This window comes from Callorhinchus milii, unplaced genomic scaffold (assembly GCF_018977255.1).
Source record: "Callorhinchus milii isolate IMCB2004 unplaced genomic scaffold, IMCB_Cmil_1.0 Scaffold147, whole genome shotgun sequence".
Classification (NCBI taxonomy): Eukaryota; Metazoa; Chordata; class Chondrichthyes; order Chimaeriformes; family Callorhinchidae; genus Callorhinchus; species Callorhinchus milii.
Window position 1 is genome coordinate 71,557 of NW_024704888.1, and position 17,917 is coordinate 89,473.

Genomic DNA, 17,917 nt, shown 5'->3' on the forward strand with positions numbered 1-17,917 from the left:
TTGTCAAACCAGTTTCCTTTGTCCCAGAATCTCGCCGAAGAATTAATTAAAACAGAGCCAGATTCGCTCTCGCGCCCACACGCCCTCACCCACCATTGTATCAAACATTCCGTTAAAAAGGATTTTAGACTTGCCGATGAATCTATTGACATATACTTTCGCCTCTGGGATACAATAAGTGCTTTTTATTACCGCCATATGAAGTGTGTCATGCTTGTTTTCAAACTCGACCAGTCGCCGATTGTGATCAATACATGGGCGAACTAATGATGCCTGGTAGGAAAAGTAGAGGTTACAATTGATAGAAGTGTTTTTAGTCATTCAGTTCGTTAAATGCATAAGTGTTTATTCATTCATTTTAGTCAAATGCATAATCTCGTAATTGCATAAGAGTTTTGGTTATTCATATTAGTTATGCATAATATCGCAAATGCATAAGAATTTTAGTTATTCAATTTAGCTAAATGCATAAGTGTTTATTCATTCATTTTAGTCAAATGCATAAGAGTTTTCGTTATTCATATTGCATAATTGCATAATGTCACAACTGCATAAGTTTTTGTCGTTCATATTAGTTAATTGCATAATCTTGCCCATGAATTATTGACGCATGTTTGACCTGCATGATAGAATGTCACGTGCTTGTTAGAATAAAATTGTTATCACAGAAGCATATCGAGTGTTCTTCCAAGTCCATGCAAAACTGTCTTATTCTTAAACTGTATCCTGCGATGAGATATGAAAATGGAGACCTAAAATATTATAACACACACTAGGATAATCGGTAAATGAATCTATGATAATCGTGTTATCCTGATTGATAACTCTGGATAAACGAAACTAAGCAAATTATCATAACTGCACACATTAACATAATCGCAAGCCTCCGCATAAATTACTACGATTATCTCGATTATCATAATTTATGCATATAATCACATGCATTATCATAATTTATGCATATTAATACACACACTATCATAATTAATGCGATTGCGCATTTTTCGGAAAATTATTAATTTTTATTATTTTCATCAAAATTTCATAATACCAACACATACAACATAATGGGTGGCCTCGTCCGGGATCTCTCGCAGACAGTGTTTTGCATGGATGATGGAATGAATCACTTCGTGTTAACCAGAATATCAGGATCGAACATTGCATGGTAATTGTGAACGGGCGGAAAACAAAAAAACGCCCTCTAAGGTTAAAACCCAGAATAGCAGGTTAAAACAGAGACAGTGGAATTAAGATAATATCGTATCAAACCAATTGCATCCTCTGATAAATGGTGTTAGAGGTACGCACTCTGAATCGGAAAATAACAGATAGCTCGAGTCAAATTGACTACACTCTGTGAGATAATTGTTTTATATGCACTCTGAAAAGAAATGTCAAAGTAACTTCCGCCATACCTAAGATGCTAGGATTAAGAATAATTTTTGAATGGGTTACGGGATACGGGGAGCTCGTATTTAAACGTACCGACCAATCTGTTACAAAGCAGTACAGTCAGAGAGACATATGGGAAGGGAGCTGTATCGATAACACGAACACACCTCGGGGGAAACTAATTGACTGGATAAAAGGTAACGAAGGCGAACACGATGCAAAAACTGCAGAGAAGGCAGGACAGGACTCATTCCTTCTCACACAGGCATACAGACAGGGATTGTGGAATGAGGGAAAATTTGGAAAGGAAACGGGAGAGAAATCAGTGCTCGCGACACCAGCGAAACTCACAGACGTGATCCACAGAATAAATATGGAAGTGACATTAAATCACACTCTTGGGTACGTGGACAGAGTCCAGGGATTGATCGCACAAAAATTATGGATATCGAACAAAAAATCATTGACAAAGGGAAACCCTCACAATTCGAGAGAGGGAGGAAAAATGTTAAAGTAAAATCGCCAGGACATGGTACACTAAGGGCAGAGGCAAAAACTGAAGGGAAATGGCAACACGCCACTTAAACACAAGCGACACAGCACAGACCAAAGTGACAGATTGCCTGATGATAACTTGTTTGATGATGACGCTGTCGGCAATCAACTTTCGGAATACCTATTCACCAGTAAAACCCTTAAATTGATGGACAAGGCTCTAGTCAGAATTCCCGATTTTGACCCCCACAATAAGACTATGGATATCCACACACATATCGCAACCGTAGAAGAGGAGGCAATGATTAGAGGGCTGAGGAGACGGGATGAAAAAGCGAGTTTGTTGAAACGGACCTTACATAAAGAATCTATTCCATGGGTAAAGTCACTACCACACAAGGTTAGAAATGATTTTAAACAATTGAGCCTGGCAGTGATTCGGAAGTTTGGAGAATATTCGACACTCACTGAGGGGTTTTATGCTGTAAAATCGATGACCCAGGGCATGGACCAAGATCCACGTGACTACCTCGTCCAATTTAAAAGAGCGTATTATGCAGGCGATGTGAATCAATACCACGAAGGAGATAAAATGTTCAAAATTATGTTTTTTGAATCCTTGAGCCCAGAGATTACAGAAAGGGTGAGGATGGTTTTGAATCCAGAAACCGCATCCTTACGCCGCATAGAGAGCAAGGCGTACATGGCATGGTTGTACAGAGCTAAGAATCATAATTCGGATCCAGAACACAGGGAGAGGGATGAGGAACCCAGCCTCTCAGAGAGGAATAAAAATCACCGAGCAGTCCCACAATGCAGGACAGAGCAGAAACGCACGCACCCATGGCAAAATAACCCAGAGAGAGGTTGGCACGAGAATGAGAGCGGCACAAAGCCGAACATTCAGGAGAATCGCAGGAGGGGGAGGTTCAGAATAGAACCATACCAACACCCCATGCCACGACACACACAAGATCAAAATTACCCACAAAGATGGCGAGGTAACAATCCAGGAAAAATTTGGCACCCAAATGGGAGAAATACTGGGCTAAAAATGTACGAGAATCGCAGGAGGGAGAGGTTCAGAGCAGAACCATATCAACACCCCATCCCACGACACACGCAAGGTTCAAATTACGCACAGAGATGGGAAGATAACCACCTAGCGGGAAGGTGTTACACAGACCGCGGAGGTATGGATGCGAACATTCAGGAGAATCGCAGGATGGGAGGTCAAACACAATCGATCCAATTCCGACCAATTCCTCCACCGGCTATACCAGGAGGGAATAGAGGAATAACACAGAATGCGGTCCAAATACGTGATGAACCATCCACAGTGAGTGCGAGCGAGCGGCCAACACGCGCCCCACCCGCCGAGGTGTTAAACCCTGAGCAGGCTGCAAGTGACAGGGCTGAATGGAAGAGTGATCGGACGGTGGATAGCAGACAGCAGAGACAAAGAGAGAACACAGAGACACGCCCTGAGGAGCGCAGGCGTGAGCCTTTGAATGGAAAATATCCAAGGGAAACCAAAAATTATGTGGATCGGAGTGCTAAAATGGAGACGAATGTCCATGACGTATCGGGAATGGTGTTGAAATCCAACACACTCGTAAAAACAAAGAGGGCAACATTACGAAGGACAGAATTAAATCGACACACTGACTCGGCAAATGTGCATGTAATCGCAGAGAGAGCGAATGCCACGAACCAAGTGTCAAAGTGGGTCGTGTGCGCGAATTCTGGTTACGTGCAGCACAATTTTTCACCACACACTCCCACGACGCGAGAGAGTGAGAGAGGAAACTACAAAAACGAACCCGAAAACCGTGATCAAATTATCAAAGTGATAAGTGGTAAACCAGGCAACATGAGGAAGGTAACGCATAAATGCGTTCGAAACCGCTACCTAGCGTTTCCCAGGATTTAACAAAAACAAAAATGAATGTTCGTCAGAGTTATGATGTATGAGAACCGATGTAACGCAATATCGATGTTCAACGTGTTGTTTATTTTCTTTGCTTATTTCAAATGTAATAAGGTTAAGATCGTAATACGTGCACGCGCGTCGTAAGAATAACCGCCGAGAGTAAGGGCGGCTGATGGGATGCATGACATAAAAAGGGGGCATTACTTTGTTTGAAAATTCGCCAGTGGCCAAATCGACCCCTGATAATTTTCAAAAGGGCGGACTGTTGTGTATGTACCCCCTTTTTATTTTTTTAAATATTATTTTTTTTAAGAATTATTCTGCCAACATAGATAATATCGTTTTTTTTAATAGACGCGGCCACGTGGGAACGAACACGCCCCCACACTTCCACAGAGGCCCCCACACTTCCACAGACGCGCGCATACCTCATTTCAAAGGAGAGAGGACATGAAAGGGGGGGCAATAAGGTAATAAAAAAAAACTCCCCTAAATTCACACAAGAGGAACAAGGGAGGGGGGGAATTGCAGGCGGGGGGTTGCAGAACCAGGAGACACGGAGGAAGAGATAATTATATTCTTAACAAAGAAACAGCATCAACGACAAAAAGCACAGATGGATCTTTGAACCATGTTAAATACACAAGTTACCAACTTAACCATAAAGATTAAGCAAACAGTATCCATCCTCACTCCAATTGAAAACCAGACAAAAATTGCACCAGAATCGCGACCCATCATTGTTAATTAAGTACTGACATTATTTACCTTTAAAGAATATCTACACGACCGGGCCGAAGCATCAAAGAATAATTATGGCATCTATTTCGCTCCAAAACAAATTCCTAGCCGGGATATCAGATCAAATAATCACAAGAAGTCAAATAATAAGTACGGAATTAAAGTAGAAGAGAAATCAAGGGCGGAGAAGGCTCTCAAAATTAACCAAACACAACACCCATGGGAAGCGAGCAACACGGCCGCCTTTGTCTTTCCGAGAGGATCACGACACACAGGCACCAAGCCAGGAAATGACACCCATAAAAGTTGGGGCAAGGGCTCAAAGCTAATAAACACGTCTTCGAATAAATAAGCGCATGCGCCGGGTGCTCCCACCGTGGAAACAACCGCCTTTGTCTCCCCACAACACGGACAAACACGCACGCGAAACACACGGACAAACACGCACGCGAAACACACGGACGGACACACACACGGACGCAGATGGTCCACCCCCACAGGAAGGTTTTATGACACAGCTTTTGAACAACTCGGGAAGCCGAGTGGAAGTTTCCGATATAAACCGAAGGAAAATCCATACATCACAGAGATCGACAGGGGCTCTGGCCTCCATCACAGATCGACAGGGGCTCTGGCCTCCATCACAGTTCGTCAGGGGCTCTGGCCCCCATCACAGAGATATCATCCGGGCTACGAGCCCATCTTCGGCTCCACCACAGATCTTCACGAGCTCCGGCCTACATCTCATCTCGTCTCCGGGCTAAGGCCCCACCAGAGTTCTCCAAGGCGACAACCATCTCTCCTCGTCGCCGCCAACGAAGAAGCTCCTGTCATTCAGAATGACGAGGGTCGCGGAGTAGCGACGCGTAGCTACAAGCCGAGGTCTGCACCACCTGAGAAGAATCGCTACCCTGAGTCGCAGAGCTGCGAGTGAAGCCAACAAAGACGCCAACGTCCACCCTGCCACGAACGAAGCATCGCTCCTCGTCAGAGTGACGACCAGCGAACAACCCGCAGGAAAGGCGGAGATCGCTGAACGAGCGCCAACTTGCGCCACCTTGCGCCACCGTGCGCCACCGTGCACCACTTTGCGCTGAACGTGCGCCACGTGCGCCACCGTGCGCCACCGTGCGACACCGAGCGACAACGAGCGACACCCAGATCGACCAGCATCAACCCAAACCGACTCGTCATCCCGCCGTGGAGAAAAAGAGTCAAAGTCTTCTGAACGAGCGCCGCCGCTCACCTCACAGCGGAGAAAGTCTCAGCTGCCGATCGCACAAACAACAGAGGTCGTATCGCTCCCCACATACAGACTCAAGAAAACACAGAGAAAATCTTGTCAAACCAGTTTCCTTTGTCCCAGAATCTCGCCGAAGAATTAATTAAAACAGAGCCAGATTCGCTCTCGCGCCCACACGCCCTCACCCACCATTGTATCAAACATTCCGTTAAAAAGGATTTTAGACTTGCCGATGAATCTATTGACATATACTTTCGCCTCTGGGATACAATAAGTGCTTTTTATTACCGCCATATGAAGTGTGTCATGCTTGTTTTCAAACTCGACCAGTCGCCGATTGTGATCAATACATGGGCGAACTAATGATGCCTGGTAGGAAAAGTAGAGGTTACAATTGATAGAAGTGTTTTTAGTCATTCAGTTCGTTAAATGCATAAGTGTTTATTCATTCATTTTAGTCAAATGCATAATCTCGTAATTGCATAAGAGTTTTGGTTATTCATATTAGTTATGCATAATATCGCAAATGCATAAGAATTTTGTTATTCAATTTAGCTAAATGCATAAGTGTTTATTCATTCATTTTAGTCAAATGCATAAGAGTTTCGTTATTCATATTGCATAATTGCATAATGTCACAGCTGCATAAGTTTTTGTCGTTCATATTAGTTAATTGCATAATCTTGCCCATGAATTATTGACGCATGTTTGACCTGCATGATAGAATGTCACGTGCTTGTTAGAATAAAATTGTTATCACAGAAGCATATCGAGTGTTCCTTCCAAGTCCATGCAAAACTGTCTTATTCTGAAGAACTGTATCCTGTGATGAGATATGAAAATGGAGACCTAAAATATTATAACACACACTAGGATAATCGGTAAATGAATCTATGATAATCGTGTTATCCTGATTGATAACTCTGGATAAACGAAACTAAGCAAATTATCATAACTGCACACATTAACATAATCGCAAGCCTCCGCATAAATTACTACGATTACTACGATTATCATAATTTATGCATATAATCACATGCATTATCATAATTTATGCATATTAATACACACACTATCATAATTAATGCGATTTGCGCATTTTTCGGAAAATTATTAATTTTTATTATTTTCATCAAAATTTCATAATACCAACACATACAACACACCACTCCTCTTTGCAGATCTTCTCCAAGTCATTAAGGTTTCGAGGCTGACGTTTGGCAACTCGAACCTTCAGCTCTCTCCACAGATTTTCTATGGGATTAAGGTCTGGAGACTGGCTAGGCCACTCCAGGACCTTAATGTGCTTATTCTTGAGCTGCTCCTTTGTTGCCTTGGGCTGTGTTTTTTTGGTCATTATCATGCTGGAATACCCCTTCCACGACCCATTTTCAATGCCCTGGCTGAGGGAAGGAGGTTCTCACCCAAGATTTGACGGGACATGGCCCCGTCCATTGTCCCTTTGATGCGGTGAAGTTGTCCTGTCCCCTTAGCAGAAAAACACCCCCAAAACATAATGTTTCCACCTCCATATTTGACGGTGGGGATGGTGTTCTTGGGGTCATAGGCAGCATTCCTCCTCCAAACACGGCGAGTTGAGTTGATGCCAAAGAGCTCCATTTTGGTCTAATCTGACAACAACACTTTCACCCAGTTGTCCTTTGAATCATTCAGATGTTCATTGGCAAACTTCAGACGGGCATGTATATGTGCTTTCTTGAGCAGGGGGACCTTGCGGGCGCTGCAGGATTTCAGTCCTTCACGGCGTAGTGTGTTACCAACTGTTTTCTTGGTGACTATGGTCCCAGCTGCCTTGAGATCATTGACAAGATCCTCCCGTGTAGTTCTGGGCTGATTCCTCACTGTTCTCATGATCATTGCAACTCCACGAGGTGAGATCTTGCATGGAACCCCAGGCCGAGGGAGATTGACAGTTCTTGTGTGTTTCTTCCATTTACGAATAATCGCACCAACTGTTGTCACCTTCTCACCAAGCTGCTTGGTGAGGGTCTTGTAGCCCATTCCAGCCTTGTGCAGGTCTACAATCTTGTCCCTGACATCCTTGGAGAGCTCTTTGGTCTTAGCCATGGTGGAGAGTTTGGAATCTGATTGATTGCTTCTGTGAACAGGTGTCTTTTATACAGGTAACAAGCTAAGATTAGGAGCACTCCCTTTAAGAGTGTGCTCCTAATCTCAACTCGTTACCTGTATAAAAGACACCTGGGAGCCAGAAATCTTTCTGATTGAGAGGGGGTCAAATACTCATTTCCGCCATTAAAATGCAAATCAATTTATAACATTTTTGACGTGGGTTTTTCTGGATTTTTTTGTTATTCTGTCTCTCACTGTTCAAATAAACATACCATTAAAATTATAGACTGATCATTTCTTTGTCAGTGGGCAAACGTACAAAATCAGCAGGGGATCAAATACTTTTTTCCCTCACTGTAAATATTCATGCAGTTTCTATTTTTCATTTTTTGTTACCAGGCCAAGCCGGCTTGAGCTGCTCTACCGCTCTTGTTCTCAGAAGCTACCTGCCCACAACGCAAGGTGAGGCTTTGTGAACTTGCGTGTGAATGTGTTGACTTAAAACTTTCGTGACTGCAGGAATTCATATTCTTGGTTCTTTCGGTAAAGTCACTTAGACAGAAAATGTAATAAAAATAACATGATGAAATAAAAATTATTAAATTGTAAATAAAGAAAAAAAACACGACGTTTCGATCGCAACACAAGTGGTCTTTATTTTATTTAATTTTATTATCTATTATTGATATTTTCTACCTCCGTAACTTTACCGAAAGAACCAAGAATACGTGTGGAAATGTGTATCGGTCAAAGACGCTAAACTCGTGCTGATGTTGACTCTAAATGTGGAGGGCAAACCCGGGAGATCCGGAGGAAAATCCACGCGACCACGGAGAGAGAGACATGCAAACTCCAAATATACAGCAGCAGCAGGCGCCAAGGCCGGGATCGAACCCACGACTTCCTGCATACCAGGTGAGGTAGTTAACATCTCACCACGGAGAGAGAGAGACACACAAACTCCAGTTAGCCTCGGCTATGTTGATTGATCCTCAATTAATTACTTGGTGGAGTGAGGAATCATTTATTCTGAGCAGATGAAGGTGGCCAGGCATGGTTCTGGTCAAACCACTACTTGTTTACCCATGACAGTGTGTGACAGTTTAAAGTTTGTGTTCGCAGTAAAGTCGATTAACTCTGTTGAACACTGAGGTTATATCAAAACAATAGTTTATTTTTGTTTCCCTCTGGAAGCACATGCAGCTGAATTCGGATCAGTTCATCCCAGCATTCAAGGACATCTAAGTTGTGATTGAACGTTAATTTATGCATTTCTGCATAGCACAAATAGAATTGTTTTCAACACCCTTTGCAATGTCAGCTGAATTTAGCTTTTATACATATTCCTTTTGTAGCCAGACAGCCGAAATTGTGTGCTCGGAGTTTTGGGTTAACATTCATTTTTAAGATACGAGGGCTCCCAGGCATATTTATGACCACTTGCCCTCTCATTGTGTGCCATCACAGCCCGTGTGATGAATTTGAGAAACGTTTTTACTACATCATGAATATATGAATAAGTATAGACGTGTAAGTCAAGTGTGACTGTACGTATGCGTTCTTCTGTGCCTCGATACCGGAGTGGATATATTCTTAGGTTTTTTTCGGTAAAGTCACGTAGGTAAAAAATGTAAATTAATAAAAGTAAAATAAAACAAATTAAAAAATTCACGACGTTTCGGAAGCAACACAAGCCTCCGTCTTCAGGTGGAAACGTCACAGCCACGACAGCTGTATTTTTTTTTGTATTTCTTTTTTTACTTGATACAGCTGTCGTGGCTGTGACGGTTCCACCTGAAGACGGAGGCTTGTGTTGCTTCCGAAACGTCGTGAATTTTTTAATTTGTTTATTTTTACTTTAATTTAAATTTTTTACCTACGTGACTTTACCGAAAAAACCTAAGAATATGAATCCTTGCAGTCACGAAAGCTTCAAATCTAGAATGGTGTGGACATTCCTATTATCTGTCTGCAGCTGACGCTTCCTTCGACGCTTCCTCTGCAGAATTGGTCTAATGGAGCAAAGGCAGTCAGCACAGCTCAGTACGGCAAGGCAACAATGCGACCAGAGTGCATACAGCACGGATCGCACTGGAAATTTGACACAGCACCAGAGAACACACACAGGAGAGAAACCCTTCAAGTGCACTGTGTGTGGGAAGGCATTTCCACTGTCATCTGTTCTTAAAAAACACCAGAGAACACACACGGGAGAGAAACCCTTCAAGTGCAGTGTGTGTAGCATGGCATTTTCACAGTCGTATCATCTTGAAAATCACAAGAGAACACACACAGGAGAGAAACCCTTCAGGTGCTTTCTGTGCGGGAAAACGTTTGCAAAGTCACAAACTCTTCAAAGACACCAGAGAACACACACGGGAGAGAAACCCTTCAAGTGCAGTGTGTGTGGGAAGGCATTTTCACAGTCACATAATATTGTAATACACCAGAGAACACACACTGGAGTGAAACCTTTCAGGTGCACGATTTGCGGGAAGGCGTTTGCACAAGCATCCGTTGTTCAGGCCCACCAGAGAACACACACAGGAGAGAAACCCTTCAAGTGCACTGTGTGTGGGAAGGCATTTTGTCAGTCATCTACTCTTAAAAATCATCAGAGAACACACACAGGAGAGAAACTCTTCAAGTGCACTGTGTGTAGCAAGGCATTTTCACAGTCATCTGCTCTTAAAAATCACCAGAGAACACACACGGGAGAGAAACCCTTCAGGTGCTTTCTTTGCGGTAAGGCGTTTACACGGTCAGAACATCTTCAAAGACACGAGAGAACGCACACGGGAGAGAAACACTTCAAGTGCCGTGTGTGTGGGAAAGCGTTTGTGGATTCATCTACTCTTGTAAGACACCAGAGAACACACACAGGAGAGAAACCCTTCAAGTGCACTATGTGTGGGAAGACATTTTCACAGTCATCTCTTAAAAACATCAGAGAACACACACAGGAGAGAAACCCTTCAGGTGCATTCTGTGCGGGAAGGCGTTTACACGGTCAGAACATCTTCAAAGACACGAGAGAACACACACTGGAGAGAAACCCTTCAGGTGCACTTGGCGGGAAGGCGTTTGCACGGTCATCAAATCTTCAAGTACACCAGAGAACACACAAGCATCAGAAGATCTGCAAGGAGTGGAGTCTGAAATCAGCTTGTGAAAGTCAAAGTGCCGCAATGAGCCCATCCCTCATCAAACAATAACTGGAGGAAAATCCCAGCTTGGACACTTAAAGGTATCGAGGTGAAATGTGAAGAGGTGATGGTGAAGAGCAAAGAAGTGATGGTGAAGAGTGAAGAAGTGATGGTAAAATGTGAAGATGAAGATTATACTGCAAAATGGGACCTTCACATTGATGGAGGCAACGTGAAGCAGGAGGGGAATTCTGACTGTGAGGCAGAGTGAGGCAACTCCCAGCAGTTTGTGGAGGTGGAGGTGTGGGTGAACTTCTTAGAAAACACAAAGTCAAAGGGAGACCCGGTAGATGTGTCAGCTTGAGACGTCGCTCCAATAGATGCTCCTTTGTCACGGGCCTTTAATGAAAATAATGTGAAGTTGAACACTCAGTTCCTGGGTTCAACCTGCAGAGTAAGAGTGAGCGGCCAGTCTTTGTGTTCCCTGTGGGTTGGGTAGATCCCTGTGTTACGATCTAAACTTCCTGATCTATTATTTTTGCTACTGACATGACTTTACTGAAAGAACCAAAGAGTGTGTGAACAAGAGCCTGTCAGTAGGGGGCGATGATGTTTCATCTCAGTTGTGTAATTTGTCGGTAATGTTGAGAATTTGCTACATTTTGACTCGAGACGCAAGCATGCAATGGCCTACTCGTTTTGAATGACACAATAGTATGTTTTACATCCACTGTTAAGCAGACGGTGCATAATTATTTGAAATAGCTTAACCTGGTGCAGTATATTTCACTGCAGTAATTACATTTTGTTAAAATGGAAAATGTCTGTCAATAATTTAGAATGAACACTGATTTTGTGTACATGCAACATTTTATTTATAAGGGTCAAACATTGAATAAGTGATGTTAGGACAAAGTTTGTGTTTTTGGAAGTAACCTGTACAGATCACTCAGGTGAGACCCGTTGTTCTTGTGATACAGGTCAAAGGGTAGTATCCACACATGCCCGTTTGCTTTTAAATAAATGTGTGCATCTTTTGATTGAAAGCTTTCGTGACTGCAGTGAACTATTTGTCTTTTGTCAACGTGACATAATCCTGTGTTGGGATCTTGAGAGATGACGATAGCTGGGGAGGCTTTCATTCAGCCGTAGATCAATCACGGCTGACAATGGTCATTCCAATTACGAGACTTTACCCGGTGTAAGAGGCCGGAGTATACCCAAATGCCGTAGTATACCCACAGGCCGTAGTATACCCACAGGTGTAGTATACCCGGGGTCTAAACGGCCTAGGCTAGATTATAGCCGGGTATATTATGGCCTAGGCCAAATGATGCCCCTCTAGGCCAAATCATACCCCCGTGATAGTAATGGCGTTGAGCGATATACACGTGAATTACTAAATTTTTCCAACATTTTATTTTAAACTGTAAACACATCGACTTTGACTGCTTCAACCAGAAAAAAACTTTAATAATAACCCCTGAACCCTAAAAATGCTTCAATTGATCAAATTTAGATTCTTACTTCCACGCGTACGCGTTTTAGATATCGATTGCAGTTCGTTGTCGCCTGTTCTCTGTCTGGATAATTGCCTTTGAACTTTCACATGGGCAGAGTCTGGCCTGGAGCGGTATGGTCTGGCCCAGTCGAGTTTAAACCCCCGGGGGGTCTAGTTTAGCCTTGGAGACTTCATCCCCCCCCCCCCCCGGGTATACTCTGGACTGGGCCAAACTATACCCGGGTTTAATCGGGGCAGGGGTTATTTTAGCCTGTCGGGATGGAACTCACGACCTCCTGTACACCCGGCGAGGTAGTTAACATCTCATAGCCACCGTGATGATGAGAGAGACACCGCAAACTCCAAATATACAGCAGCAGGCGTCGCCATGGTCTGGATCGAACCCACGACCTCCTGCGCACCAGGCGAGGTAGTCAACATCTCCTAGCCACCGTGATGAGAGAAACACCGCAAACTCCAAGTATACAGCAGCAGGCATCGTCAGGGTCGTGATGGAACTCACGACCTCCTGTACACCCGGCGAGGTAGTTAACATCTCATAGCCACCGTGATGATGAGAGAGAGACACGCAAACTCCAAATATACAGCAGCAGGCATGTCATGGTCTGGATCGAACCCACGACCTCCTGCGTACCTGGCGAGGTAGTCAACATCTCCGAGCCACCGTGATGATGATGAGAGAGACACCACAAACTCAAATATACAGCAGCAGGCGTCAGGGTCGGGATGGAACTCACGACCTCCTGCGCACCAGGCGAGGTAGTCAACATCTCCTAGCCACCGTGGTGATGATGAAGAGAGAGACACAGACCTCCTGCGCACCAGGCGAGGTAGATCAGCCGCGGTAGTCCACATCTCATAGCCACCTTGATGATGAGAAAGACACCACAAACTCCAAACATACAGCAGCAGGCGTAGCCATGGTCTGGATCGAACCCACGACCTCCTGCGCACCAGGCGAGGTAGTCAACATCTCATAGCCACCGTGGGGCAGTCATGGCTAGAGTGGTGGAGGGGGCGTGTCACCCTCCGTGTCTGGGCGGTGCGTCCGAGACCGGCTCTGGTTTGGCCCCGGAACCGTCTCGTTCTGAGTCGGTCAAGTGGCGTTCTTCGTTCGATTCGGCCGTGTGAGCTCCCCGCTCGGGGCAACCTCCAGGCAGCTTGAGTGGCGCAAGGAAATACACAGGCAGGAACACAATGTTCCACACTGCCCACCAGGGATTATTTGTCTGTCTGTCTGTCGTGCATAAATAAATATATAATATAAACAGCTCTTTGATTGGTGGAGACCTACTGCCGGGTACGGAGAGGGGAGGGGCCTAAGGGAGGGGGTCAGGGGAGGGGCCTGAGGATATGGGGGGGTGGTCAGGGGAGGGGCCTAAGGGAGGGGGTCAGGGAGGGGCCAATAGTGAAGGGGGCTGGCTGCCTGGCTACCTCAAGTCACGTGATCTTGTACACAGGTAGAGGAACAACAGGTTCCATACTTGCCCACCAGGGATTATTTGTCTGTCGTGCACGAATGCGCTGTCCAACCAAGTTCCTACCTGCCCACTCCGAAGGAACGTGTTTTTTAAACGATGCGAAATAACGGCACTCAACTGTTCATTTAACTACTTTCAAGTTTCCGGATGGGAAAGCGGAACAGCGCCGGCTCACCGCGGGGCTTGCGGCGTGGAACCAGCGACTCGTCGTCAACGTCAACTCCACGGCTCGCGAGCCAAACCCTTCGCAAGTCTAGCGTACACACGGAGACAGACGGACAGGACAGACACACGAAAAAAAACACGTTCCTTCGCAGTGTGCAGGTCGGAACTTGGTTGGACAGCGCATTCGTGCACGACAGACAGACACATAATCCCTGGTGGGCAGTGTGGAACTGCTGTTCCTACCTGTGTAGAAGATCACGTGACTTGAGGTAGCCAGGCAGCCAGCCAGGCCCCTCCCCTGACCCCCCCTCCCTTAGGCCCCTCCCTGACCCCCCCTCCCTCAGGCCCCTCCCTTCTCCGTACCCGGCAGTAGGTCTCCACCAATCAGAGAGCTGTGTGTATTATATATTTATTTATGCACGACAGCCAGTCAGACAGACACGTGATCCCTGGTGGGCAGCAGTGTGGGACATTGTTGCTGCTGCCTGTAACACGTGTCTACCTACGTCACTCCATGGGCAGTGGTGTCAATGGGCGGTGCTTATCAATTCTACGGATTGTGATTCGCGCTCACGTGTTCTCCTATCCGCGCTACGTTTTCTAAAAGCGCTCTGCCAAGGCTCCACGCGATCACAGCCGCACGCGTTCGCCTGCCTGTGGTCGAGGCACGAAACGTTGGATTTCCACCACCACCACCACATGAGGACACAGAAAAGAGCTCAAGACCCCCCCCACACATCTACGCAGCGTTGCGCCGGTGAGTGACGTGTTGAGGCCTTGTCAACTTCATATTTTTCTTCTTGGTTCTTTCGGTAAAGTCATCACGTAGAAGGGAAGTAATAAAATAATAAAAATAAAACAATACAATAATTCTCACGACGTTTCGGCCACAATGCAAGCGGCCGTCTTCAGGTGAAGAATGAGACACTGCCAAGCTTGGAGCTTATATATAAGCTGGGTTGGAGTTGGAAGAAGAAGAGAGCTTTAACAAAAGAATGTGCACATCAAGAGAAATGTGCACATTCTTTTGTTAAGGCGCCTCGCTTGGCAGTGTCTCATTCTTCACCTGAAGACGGCTGCTTGCGTTGTGGCCGAAACGTCGTGAGAATTATATTATTACGTTTTATTTTTATTATTTTATTACTTCCCTTCTACGTGACTTTACCGAAAAAACCAAGAAGATGAATCCCTGCAGTCACGAAAGCTTTAAATCGAAATGTAACTTGATATTTCCCCCCGTGACAATTGTTTCACACCACACAGCACTCGCGCAGACGTGCAAGTGCTGTGTTGGTCTCTCTCTATCCTGCAGGGTGTTCTCACTCGGGGGCTCTTTAAGTGATGGGAGAAACCTGGATCTGTGGCTGATGCAGCGTTGCCCTGTTTGCTGGGGATAATCAATGTTGGTTTTTAAATCCTTTATATTAAGTTCGCTTGCTTGCTTGCTTAGGACCGTGCAAATCTTTCGGTCGTTTTTTAACCCACTTCCCGTGATCCAATCGAGCTGACATTTGCACACAGACTCGTTGTGCGAGACAATTAATGTTCGTGAAATATTTTTTCCAAAATTTTACACTGTTTAGGGAAAACAAATTAAATATTTAATTACCAATTGTTTAATACTGCTGCAGACAATCATCTGACCCATAGGTGGCAGCCATCTCAAGCCAGAGGATGAGAGGACTCTAGCCGCCACGCATATAAAGGATTTATAGTGAAAAACTTTGTTTTTACGGGTTATACTTATTATTGATCTGGTTTCAAAAATCGGTGCCACTGGATGAAATGCAGCCGATGTGAAATGTAAACATTCTGCTGCTCAACGCAGGAGCACGTGACCATCAATGATGAGCGTGCATCCAAGTGTCCCTTGCAAAGGAGGTCTTTGACTGGTAGGAACCCACTGGTTCCACCAGCCCACAGGGGATTATTGTGTCCGTCCGTCGTGCAGGGAGGGGTTGGGTGGGGAGGGGCTGGGTGGGGCTGGGTGGGGAGGGGTGGGGCTGGGTGGGGAGGGGCTGGGCGGGGGGTGGAAGGGTAGGGGCTGGGTAGGGAGGGCTGGGTGGGGTGGGGTGGGAGGGGTGAGGCTGGGTGGGGAGGGGCTGGGTGGGGCTGGGTGGGGAGGGGCTGGGGGAGGGGCTGGGTGGGGGTGGGAGGGGTGGGGCTGGGTGGGGAGGGGCTGGGTGGGGGTGGGAGGGTGGGGCTGGGTGGGGAGGGGCTGGGTGGGGGTGGGCTGGGTGGGGAGGGGCTGGGTGGGGGTGGGAGGGTGGGGGTGGGAGGGGTGGGGCTGGGTAGGAGGGAGGGGTGGGTTGGGAGAGGCTGGTCACCCCGTGGTATCCTTATAAAACTCAACGTTTAACCTACTCACACCGGCTTGTGCCCGCCCTCACAGTCGGGCATATTTGCGGAATACACCACGCCGCCATTGACCCTGCAGGCCATTGAGCGAGCAACCCGACGTTCCTACCAGCTCCCTCCGCAGGAATGTGTAACCTGGCACGGTTGTCACCTGGTGTACTGGAGGTCGTGGGTTTGATACCGACTGACACTACCTGCTGTATATTTGGAGTTGACGTGCCTCACTCCCCGTGGTCACGTGGAATTTACTCCGGGTCTTCCGGTTTTTCCCTCAGCATTTAGAAAAATGCGTTTAGAGTGCCGTGTTTTGTCTATACTGCAACATCAAACATTGGCTAGTTTTATTAGTATACTAGCTGGACTACCCCCGGCTTCGCCCGGGACTTGGATTCACCACACCCGGCCGCCTTTGTCTCCCCAGTGGCGATGTTCACACACCACACTAGTTACTCGTTTGAGGCTGAGTCGACCTAGGGGAGGCCCAGGACCGGTTCAAATAATCGTCACCGCTGGTGGCCGTGAGCGGGAATCGAACTCGGGTCGCCGGGTTCGTAGCGCGGCGTAGCGCTAACCACTACACTACACACGCGTGGGTCACGTGACAGATGTGACGTCACAGTTCACTTGCTGTGCAAAAAAATCTCTGCATTATTGAGCTCCCCCCCCCCAAAAAGTGTATTTTTAATAATGTGTGCATGGTGTACAGTCTGGAAAGTAAAGCACCCACATGGCAAATTTCCAGTTCGTTGCATGTCGGGAAATACGCTAAACATTTTGAACAGACACATAATATTCATAACTTTGCCTTTAATATATGAGATATTTGTAAAGTGATTTGTTTACTCTTACTGTACTCTGCACTCACACCGTGTTTTGTATTGTGTTTGTTGTCATGTTCTGACCCAGTGTCCCAGCTGGACATGTGTGAAAAAGAGCTTTATAGCGCTTCTGATTCATCCTCTTGCAGTTTAAATGCTTCTAATTCCTCCTGCTCCCCCTCCTACTCTGCTCCCTCCCTTCTACGCCCTCCTCCTAGCCAAGTGAAGGAAGCCCCCGGTCTGACCATCTGTCCCCCCCCCTGATGGAGGCCTTCCCCATCACCGCCCTTCTTCTGGCGTCGTTGTTGTTGGCTGTGCTGGGTGACCACCGCCACGCCCTGCCCCGTGACCGTGAGTAGCAAACTGCACCGCCACCCCCCTTGAGACGATGCCCCCTCTCAACGCTACACCCACCAAATCGTCCACTAAAGACTATCAACTAAATCTTGACTTAAAGCTTTCGTGACTGCAGGAATTCATATTCTTTGGGGTTTTTGGTAAAGTCGCGTAGATAGGTTCAAAGAAAATA

At 46.1% G+C, this 17,917-nt stretch overlaps 1 protein-coding gene across 1 annotated transcript; it reads left to right on the forward strand.

Moving 5' to 3' along the window:
• Positions 1-10,021: 10,021 nt before the first annotated feature.
• On the forward strand, positions 10,022-14,304 carry LOC121851809 (zinc finger protein 79-like; the record flags this gene model as incomplete). The annotated part of the gene is made up of 3 exons (XM_042345897.1): positions 10,022-10,209; positions 10,378-10,756; positions 14,188-14,304. Coding segments are annotated over 3 exons (684 nt in total), but the record flags the coding sequence as incomplete, so codon positions are not given.
• Between the last annotated feature and the right edge of the window lie 3,613 nt (positions 14,305-17,917).